This window comes from Vulpes lagopus, chromosome 22 (genome assembly GCF_018345385.1).
Source record: "Vulpes lagopus strain Blue_001 chromosome 22, ASM1834538v1, whole genome shotgun sequence".
Lineage (NCBI taxonomy): Eukaryota > Metazoa > Chordata > Mammalia > Carnivora > Canidae > Vulpes > Vulpes lagopus.
In genome coordinates, this window is record NC_054845.1 from 10254444 (window position 1) to 10264963 (window position 10520).

Here is a 10520-nt window from a genome sequence, read left to right on the forward strand (position 1 = left end):
GCGGCCCGCCCTTCTGTACGGCGTCTAAGGATTCCGGCCTCCGAGCGGGGAAAACATCGCCTCTGCCCTGCCACTCTGTCCTGCACAATGATTCTTACCTCAGTCAGACCACCGATGCACAGATGCGCGGAAAAAAATGTCGAACTCCAGCATCCTTCGTGTTTTCCTCTCCCGTCGGTCCACGAATCCGTGGCCCGGTGCGGAACGGTTGAACGGTTCTCCTGCTTTCCTGCCGTATGGCACTCCGAGAGACAACTTCCGTTTCCGCTTGGCTCGGGCTGGAGGATTGACTCTTGAGTGTCGTGAGAGGTCAGATTGCTGTCAGGTAAATTAGAGGTGGTGGGACACCTCTTGATCAGGAGTAACCGTGAAACACTGTTCTGGGGATTGTAGAAAAGGGAGAGACTAAGTGGAGAACCGTCTTGAGAGTCTGTAACCTCGAGGGAAGGGGAATCCACGAACTAGCACTAGAGAACAATGAAGTCCTGGGGTTAGAGAAGGGCCCTTGGCAGAAGGATGCGGTGACAATTACTGTAGTTAAGTCCATGTGCTGTTTCTACCTCCTTAAAATATTTCAGAAAGCATCCCTTTATAGTCATTGAGTAAACAGAGTATCTCAATGACTTTTTAGAACATTGATTTTGTTAAAGGAAATTAGAAATTAGTATGTATACTTTTCATGTTTTTGTTCAAAGATTTATCTCCCAAGTTAATATTCTGAACATAGTAATATTGTAAGTTTGGAATAGCCTTCATACATGGTAATGCCCCCATATATATATATATATATGTATATGTATATATACACACACACACACATATATATATTTTGTTTTGTTTTGTTTTGTTTTCTTTAAGAAAGGGTGCAGAGAAAATCGTAAGCAGGCTCCTTGCCCGGCATAGAGCCTGACGCAGGGCTTGATCTCAAAACCCTGAGACCATGATCTGGGCTGAAATCAAGAGTTGCACACTTGGGGATCCCTGGGTGGCTCAGCAGTTTAGCACCTGCCTTCGGCCCAGGGCGTGATCCTGGAGACCCGGGGTCGAGCCCCACATCGGGCTCCCTGCATGGAGCCTGCTTCTCCCTCTGTGTCTCTGTCTCTGTCTCTCTCTTTCTCTCTCTCCCTGTCTCTATGAATAATAAATAAATAAAGCTTTAAAAAAAAAAAGAATTGGACACTTAACCAACTGAGCCACCCAAGCGCCCCTCCATGTATATTTTTAAATTCAAACTATTTCATCAAAAGATTTTGACATTTGTTTTGTATTCCCTTCCAAGTATGTTAATACTCAATTAGGGTTAGCATTCTAGAATTGATATTTGCCAAAATAAGAGTTTGTCTTGCAATCTTTTTAAAGATTTTTAAAATGAAACAAATTTTTTTAAACATGGTTCGAAGCCAAGATGTCCTTCTAATTAAACACTTCTAAAACTATTTCTTTTATAATGTATTGAATCTCAAAAGTCAGCCTGAAATCTGAAACGGTAACTTTTTTCCTTTATATTATTGAATACACCAAATAATAATGAAATAATAGATCAAATGTTTCATTTGCAATTGTGAATGTTTTTTAAACTTGTGTTTGGTAGTTACTGGGTTTCATTCTTTTTTAAATGTAAAAAACATTGAAATAATGTTTTGTGATTATCCTAGTATTTCTAAATATTAAAGTGTTGGTTAATTTGTCAGAATTGCTATGTTTAAACCCACAATATTCTGGGAACTATTGTTTAATGGAATCAACATTTCACATGATGTATCTTTAGTATACACTATCTAATAATTACCTCTGTCTTCTAAAATGCCGTGTAAGAGCCCTGCCTTATTATTGAGCCTGTTCGTGGTTATAAATGCAGACATTATGGTAGTAATTATTTGGTTTGGTTTTTATTTCTGGAGAGCAGTGATTATAGAATTGCTACTGCTAACCTTATACAAAGGGGGTATTAATTCATACACCCTTAATTTGAAATTCATAGTAATTTAAATCGGGACTGAACTAAAGTTTATTTTTACATTATCTATAAAAATAATACTGGTGGGGTGCCTGACTGGCTCTATCCATAGAGCATGTGACTCTTGATCATGGGGCTGTGAGTTCAAGCCCCATGTTGGGTGTTGAGAGTATAAATAAACTTTAAAAAAATCACTAGTAAAACTGAAGTCTTTATTGTAACTATTACAGGCATATTTTATTTAAGGAGCCTTAGGGGTCCTAAGGTCTCTTTGGTCAGTTCAGGAGTCAGCAAACTACAGCCTGCTGACCAAATCCAGCATATTGCCTGTTTTTATACTGCCCATGAAGTAAGAAGGTTTTACATATGAACATTTGGAATAAATTTGCTAACTAAAGAATGCTAACTTTGAACCCCAGTTAAGCAAAATATTATCCCCAAAAAAAGGGAATTTCATTTTTTCATCAGACCTGTTTTCTAAAAAAATTATATACTTTGAATCTTATCAATGAAATTATTTTCTCTTGTTATATAACTACCTACAAAATATACCTGATTTTACCTCTTGGTCCACAAAGCCTAAGATATTTACCATCTGGCTCTTTACAGAAAAAGTTCATGTGACCATAGATATTTAAACACAGTAGCACTGCATTTTAAAAGAATCATCTGAACAAAGCAGGTAACTAAACAGTATGTACATTTTCATTTCATTATGCATACTGAAAGGACTAAAAAGAAACAGTATTGCTTAGAAGTTAGGAGCTAGGGCTCTTAAACCAAACTGCAAGGTTCAAAACCAATTGTACCGTTTACTGTTTTTTGTTACCTTCAGAAAGTTACTTACCTTGTTGAAGCTTCATGATCTTCACATATAACTGTAATTTAAGGTCAAAGAGTTGTTTTAGGAGTAATAGAATTAATACATGTTAGAGCACTTTAATGCACCTGGCACATAGGGCACAAGAAATGTTTGCTGTTCTTATAATGCAGAAAGGAACAAAATAGTAAGTGGTTTTCTCTGAGTGGGAGGATTATTGACTTTTTCTTTTTTATATTTTGTATATGTGTATTTCCTAACTGTAAATATATGTTAGTTACGTAATAGGATGCTGTTTTATAAAACCTATTAACTCAGAATTTTTAAGTATTTATATTGGCTCTCTTTTTAAAACATTAACAAATGTTTGGGCATTTAATATCTACAGTCAGCATGTTTCTTTTTTACGTTAATCTTATCCTTTAGACATGGCCCATGGACATGGCCATAATCATGGCCATAGTAAACTGGAACTTCCAGATTATAAACAATGGAAGATAGAAGGGACACCGTTAGAAACTGTCCAGGAGAAGCTGGCTGCACGAGGGCTAAGGGATCCATGGGGCCGGTAAGAATAATTAAATAATTTAGGCAATTTATTCTACAGGATCAGTATCTATGTTCCTTTTTTTTCTTAATTGTTTTAGCTAGATTCTTTGTATTTATATTTAAATGTTAAAACGAGCTTTTCAAAGTTAGAAAAAGGCTGTTTGAATTTTAATTGGAATCGCATTAACTCAGAGCTCAACTGAGGATAATTGAGGTCTTAACAAGTTAAACACCTGAAACTAATATTGCACTGTATGCTAACTGGAATTTAAATAAAAACCTAGAAAGTTGGTGTCTTAACAATATTGAGTCTGCTAGACTATGGACAGTTTAGATTCAGTTTAATTTTCTCAGTAGTGTTTTATTGCTTTAAAAAACAAACCTTGTGGGCAGCCCGGGTGGCTTATCGGTTTAGCCCCGCCTTCAGCCCAGTGCGTGATCCTGGAAACGCGGGATCGAGTCCCACATCGGGCTCCCTGCATGGAGCCTGCTTCTCCCTCTGCCTGTGTCTCTGCCTCTCTCTCTCTCTCTCTGTCTCTCATGAATAAATAAAATATTTTTAAAAAGTAAAAAAATAAAAACAAACCTTGTATATATTTTATTAAATTTATCCTGAATTATTCCATACCTTATGCTATTATAAATGGTATTGTTGAACTTTTCCAGTTTTCTTTACTAATGTGTGAAAATACAATGGAGTTTTATATATCAACTTTGTATCTTACTACTTTGCTAACTTCAGATTTTCAGTCTAGCAGGTTTTTTTTTTTTTACAGATTTCTTAGAATTTACTTAATAGATGAACATTTTGTCTCAAGCCAGTATTATTTCTTCCTTTTCAATTTACAGACTTTTTTTCTTTCATGCAGTGGCTAACACTACTAGTATAATGGATAAAAGTAGTGTGACCTAACATCCATGCCTTATTCCTTTTTTTTCTTAATTTATTTTTTAAGTAATTTCTACAACCAACGTGGAACTTGGAACTCATGACACTGATGAGATCAAGTGTTGTATACTCTACAACTGAGCCAGCCAGGAGCCCCTGCCATGTTCCTAATTGAGGAGGAAGCATTCAGTCTTTTACCATTAAGTATATTAGTTGTAGGGTGGTCATAGATGTCTTTTATCCAATTGTGGAGTTTCTCTTGAGTGTTGAATCTTTTTAAATGATTTTTTGCAACTATTGAGATGCTTACATAGTTTTTTTTTTCTGTTAATATGATGACTGACTTACTTATTTTAAAATACCAACGCAATCTTGCTTTCCTGAGGTAAACCCTTCATCATGATATATTATCTTTTCGTATATTGCTGGATTCAATTTTCTGAAATTCTTTTTTTTTTTTTTAAGATTTTATTTGTTTATTCATGAGAGACACAGAGAGAGAGAGAGAGAGAGAGAGAGAGAGGCAGAGACACAGGCAGAGGGAGAAGCAGGCCCCATGGAGGGAGCCTGACGTGGGACTCAATCCTGGGTCTCTAAGATCACGCCCTGGGCTAAAGGCAACGCTAAACCTCTGAGCCACCTGGACTACCCAATTTTCTAAAATTCTGTTGAGAATATTTGCATCTGTGTTCATGAAGGATGTTACTCTGTAGTTTTTTTTCTAATGTCTTTGGTTTGGGTATCTGATTAGATTTGATTAACTCATTTTCTAGTAAGTCAGATTTATAGAGTTAGATGGTTTTTGTTTTTTATATCTTATTTTTTCTACTCATTAATCCCTACCTGTGAGAGAAGACTTTTTTTCACTAGAGCTTTCTCATTTCTGTTTACTTTGCTGTTCAGGATATTCGGAAAAATGATTGCCAGAGCAGGAAGTCAGTATTCTTTTTCTTTTTTTATTTTTTTAAGCAGGTCAGTCTTCTAAAGCTCAGGCTGCTATGGCAGGGAAAAGTTCGGATTCTCTGGAATAATAATAATAATAATGTTGGGTGCCTGGGTGGCTTAATGGTTGAGTGTCTGCCTTTGGCTCAGGTCGTGATCCCACGGTCTGAGGATCAAGTCCCACATCAGGCTCCCTGTGAGGAGCCTGCTTTTCCTCTGCCTATGTCTCTGCTTTTCTCTTGTCTCTCATAAATAAAGAAATAAATCTTTAAAAAAAATAATGTTAAGTATTACATACTCTCTGTGCCAGAATATATCATACATTACCCTGGTTAATCTCTATAATAACACTATAAGGTAGATACTAATCATCATTTTTTTTTTTTTTTAATTTTTATTTATTTATGATAGTCACAGAGAGAGAGGGAGAGAGGCAGAGGCACAGGCGGAGGGAGAAGCAGGCTCCATGCACCGGGAGCCCGATGTGGGATTCGATCCCGGGTCTCCAGGATCGCGCCCTGGGCCAAAGGCAGGCGCCAAACCGCTGCGCCACCCAGGGATCCCCTAATCATCATTGAGTAAAAGGAAGCATGCCTTGACAGGTTAAGTTATTTTTGCAGCCTACAAGGTTGTGAATCTAAGTGGCAGAACAAAGTTTGATATCCAAGCTTCTAACTTCCTCTTTAAATGATGCTGTAATGACTAACATGGGCAAAGCCACACAACTGACCTGTAATGAATAGGCTGAAATGAGTCTTGCATTTGAGAATTCTGTAAAAGTCTAGTTATTAATGACTATGAGGGACACCTGGGTGGCTCAGCAGTTGCATGCCAGCCTTCTGCCCAGGGTGTGATCCTGGAGTCCTGGGATCGAGTCCTACATCAGGCTCCCTGCATGGAGCCTGCTTCTCCCTCTGCCTGTGTCTCTGCCTCTCTCTCTCTGTCTCTCTTAAATAAGTAAATAAAATCTTTAAAAAAAAAATAACTGTTAAATGTGAAATCAAGTCTTATGTTTTATATATGAATCATGGACATATAGACCTAATTATCTTATGTCACAGTAAGATTCCCATTGTGATCCACTTATATAAGGTTGCATATAAGTCTGTTAGAAAGATGAAAATTAAATCTGTTTTACTCAGTGAATATACGTAAGTTGTGTGTGATTATGATTTTCCCCTTTTTTTCCTCTAGCAATGAAGCTTGGAGATATGCAGGTGGATTTGCAAACAATGTTTCCTTTGTTGGTGCGTTATTAAAAGGATTCAAATGGGGATTTGCTGCATTTGTGGTAGCCGTAGGGGCTGAATATTTCCTGGAGTCCAAGAATAAAGATAAGAAGCATCACTGAAGATAATACCTGGAAGTATCTTAAAGGCTTCTTAATTCTCTTCTAAAAATAAGATTTCTTCAATGTAGCCTACTTGTCTGTGTTTTTCCTGTAAAAAATACTAATAAGATTTAATAAAGTAATAATACATGTGTCAGTCTGTTTTAGGGGTTTTTGTTTTGTTTTGTTTTGTTTTTGTTGTTGGTTGTTTGTTTTAAAGATTTTAGTTATTTATTTGAGAGAGGGCTTGATCCCAGGACTCTGGGATCATGAGCTGAGCTGAAGGCAACCGTTGAACCAACTGAGCCACCCAGGCACCCCTTTCAGTCTGTTTTTATCATTCTTTCAAAAAAAACAAAACAAAACTCAGGGCTCGTGGCTGGCTCAGTTCGCAGAGTGTAAGACTCTTGATCTTGGGGTCTTGGGTTTGAGCCCCACATTAGGTGTAGGGATTACTTTTTTAACAATGTCTTAAGCCATATCAGATTTGGTTTGAAATATTTGGGGGTATGGGTATTGAGTACCAGCATATATTTGAACAAATGAATATATTCTAAAAGGGTTTTTGTTTTTTTTTTTTCAAGTTTTTTTTAGTGTGATAAAGTTTGCCATCTTAACTATTTTTAAGTGCGCAGCCTGTGGACTAAATACATTCAAAATGCGCAACCATCACCACCATCCATTCCCATAACACTTTTCATCTTTAAAAAACTGAAAGTCTAGGGATGCCTGGAGTGGCTCAGTTGTTAAGTATCTGCCTTGGGCTCAGGTCATGATCTCAGAGTACTGGGATCAAGCCCCACATGGGGCTCCTTGCTCAACTGGAGCCTGATTCTCCTGCCTCTGCCCTTCCCCCAGCTTGTGCTATCTCTCTCTCTTTTTTTTTTTCTTTTTTAAAGAGATTCATTTTTTTTTTTTTTAATTTATTTATGATAGTCACACAGAGAGAGAGAGAGAGGCAGAGACACAGGCAGAGGGAGAAGCAGGCTCCATGTACCGGGAGCCCAACGTGGGATTCGATCCCGGGTCTCCAGGATCGCGCCCTGGGCCAAAGGCAGGCGCCAAACCGCTGCGCCACCCAGGGATCCCTATCTCTCTCTCTCAAATACAATCTTTAAAATAATAAATAAATGTAAATGGTCTAAAATTGAAACTCTAAAAACCTTTCAATTAAAAAAAAAAAACTTTCAATTAAAACACATTGTCAGCTTAGGCAAAAAGGAAGACCCAACTATAAGCTGTTTACATGGAAACTCTAAAATGTAGTTACGGTAAGGGGGACAGCCCGGAGACTCAGTGGCTTAGCACCTCCTTCCGCCCAGGGCTTAATCCTGGAGACCCGATCAGCCCCAGGGCGTGATCCTGGAGACCTGGGATGGAGTCCCACATCAGGCTCCCTTTCAAGATAGCCTGATGCAGGACTCGATCTCAGAACCCCAGGATCACACCCTTAGCCAGAGGCAGATGCTCAACCATTGAGCCACTGAGGCGTCCCGGAAATTAGGATTTCTTAACTGAATAAAATGAAAACACAAATCCCAAAATTTGTGGGATGCAACTAGTAAGATAGACCTCTAGCCAAACTGATAAAAGACACAAAGATAGTAATGAAAGCAGAGGTATCACTACAGATCCTAGAGACATTAAAACAACACATTTTGCAAACAACTTTATGACAATAAATTTTGGTGAAATTGACAAAGTCCTTAAAAAGACAAAACTACCAAAACTCATTCAAGAAGATAACCTGTGGTGCCTGGCTGGCTCAGTCAGAGAGTGTGTGACTTTTGATCTCAGGGTCATGAGTTTTAAACCCCACATTGGGTATAGAACTTAAAATTTTTTTTAAATGAACAAAAACAGTAGATAGCTGAATAGCTATAAGTAACTCATTTGCTAGGTTAGGTGCAGAAAAGATGGAAAATGTAGTGCTTGACACATTTATAGCAAAGAATAACAATTTTTCTCTCCTATTTTATAATTTTTCTTACAATTCTTTTTCTGGAAGCAAGGAGTAAAATTTTCCTTATATTTTGTTGATTTGAAAACTATTGCCTGAGGGATCCCTGGGTGGCGCAGCGGTTTGGCGCCTGCCTTTGGCTCAGGGCGCGATCCTGGAGACCCGGGATCGAATCCCACGTCGGGTTCCCAGTGCATGGAGCCTGCTTCTCCCTCTGCCTATGTCTCTGCCTCTCTCTCTCTCTCTCTCTCTCTCTCTCTCTGACTATCGTAAATAAATTTTAAAAAAATTAAAAAAAAAAAAAAAAGAAAACTATTGCCTGAATTCCTTGGGAGCTGCAGAGCATATAAACTGCTGTCATCTAGCTGTTGCCATTACTTGGACTAGAACCATATTAAATATAATATTAATTCTTAAAATGTACGACCAAAGTACAATTGCAAATAATGTTATGTGTTTGCTAGCCTCATAATTAACTGTAGATGATTATATGTAAAATTATTAGCTCCATTTTGCATGTAAGGCAATTCTGTGGTAAAGTGACCAAGCCTAAGATGGCACAGCTAGTAAGTTCCAGAGTTAGATTTTCAATTCAGATCTGACTCCGTAGTAACCACCATATTATATTACCTATCATGTTGCATGTGATAAGTACTATAAGATGCCATAAAATTAATCTTTTGGATCTTTATTCAGAACTATCTAATTATGCTTGAACTAAACGGTAGTGATTTTTAAAAATATAATTATGGCATGTAATATTTAATGCAAAACAGCAAATAATGAATACAATAATTTTACTGTATTCTTAAGCTTTGAAACTATTTTGGTACACCTTCTGAAAGAGATTAACACATTTTTTAAAAAGTTGCATAAGGAAAAAAAGGTAACAGGACTTCAAGGAGACAAGGTGGCATAGAAAATGTTGACAAAGACCAAAACATGGAAACAATAGGAATTTATACATGTGAATGGTCAATATGATAGAAGAAAATGAAAAAGAAAAAGAAGGGGTTGCAGGGTTGAGTCCTATTTTTCATTCTTCTCTTCCCTATTTATGATCATATTTACCATTTTTCTTTCTTTTAAAAATTTGGTTATCAGAGAATAGGCTCATTTTCTAACATTATGGTGTCCCAAATTGGGTACACACAATTCAGGGAAGGTGCAAGACCTTCTACTGGAGAAGTAAGAGAAAATGCTTAAACTTACATATATATTTTTTCATGTTTAATAAAAGTGAATTCAATTTTGCTAAAGTTTATTGTACAGATTGACAGTGGGATTTTCCCTCATTTGGCAGATTCCAAGTGGTCACATAGAATTTTTGTAAATAAGGTATCTTGAAAGGGAAGTGGGAGTTCTAACTTCCAAGGGGAGAATAAAGGAACTTTTCAGCAAATTGCTACAGACTATACTTTGTATGCACTTGGTTTGTGGAATTTATTATCTACTAGTTTAACCAAACTAATCTTCATGAAGTAGATAAGTGGCTTAGATTTTTACAAAGAAACTGCTGATTGGAGCTAATACTGATAATGCAAAAACAAGCAAAGAAAATAACAGAACTATGAACTCTGTTAGAAACATTACTAGGTAAATACAATGATCTAGTCATTGAAAAAGTTAACAACAACCACAAAAATCAAGCAGACCGAAATATTGGACTTGGACCTTCTATCAGTACAATAAACCTTGCCCTAGGAGTACATTGATCTGAAAGAAAAAAAAGGAGAGAGACAGAAGGAAGTAAACTGTAAAAGACTCTTAACTACAGAGAACAAAAAGTGGTGCTGGAGGGGAGTGGGCAGGGGGATGGGCTAAATGGGTGATGGGTATTGAGGACATTTGTCATGATGAGCACTAGGTGTTACATGTAAGTGATGAATCACTAAATTCTACTTCTGAAACGAATATTACACTATATGTTAACTAACTAGAATTTAAATAAAAACTTGAACAAGGGCACCTGGGTGGTCCGGTAAGTGTCTGCCTTCAGCTCAGATTATGATCTCCAGTTCCTGGGATGGAGCCCATCATCAGGCTTCCCGCTCACAAGGAGTTTACTTCTCT

The 10520-nt window shown here is 37.3% G+C and overlaps 2 protein-coding genes across 3 annotated transcripts in view; one reads left to right on the plus strand and one right to left on the minus strand.

Moving 5' to 3' along the window:
- FAM126B (family with sequence similarity 126 member B) overlaps positions 1-225 on the minus strand; it is a 77625-nt gene extending 77400 nt beyond the window's left edge. The window contains exon 1 of one of the 2 annotated variants that reach the window (XM_041737144.1): positions 99-225. The gene's annotated coding sequence lies outside the window, so the exon portion shown is untranslated. The remainder of the gene's footprint in view (positions 1-98) is intronic. The other variant, XM_041737138.1, reaches the window with a different exon arrangement.
- Positions 187-6644, plus strand: NDUFB3 (NADH:ubiquinone oxidoreductase subunit B3). The gene is made up of 3 exons (XM_041737147.1): positions 187-325; positions 3204-3345; positions 6352-6644. The coding sequence occupies exons 2-3, from the start codon at positions 3206-3208 to the stop codon at positions 6506-6508; spliced, it is 297 nt and encodes a 98-aa protein (XP_041593081.1). The 5' UTR covers positions 187-325; positions 3204-3205; the 3' UTR covers positions 6509-6644.
- Positions 6645-10520: the final 3876 nt, after the last annotated feature.

Excerpts from the sequence above, each read along its gene's own strand:
- NDUFB3 (XM_041737147.1), top strand. The coding sequence starts at position 3,206 with ATGGCCCATGGACATGGCCATAATCATGGCCATAGTAAACTGGAACTT. Across the intron at positions 3,346-6,351 it reads CTAAGGGATCCATGGGGCCG|CAATGAAGCTTGGAGATATG; the intron begins GTAAGAATAATT and ends TTTTTCCTCTAG.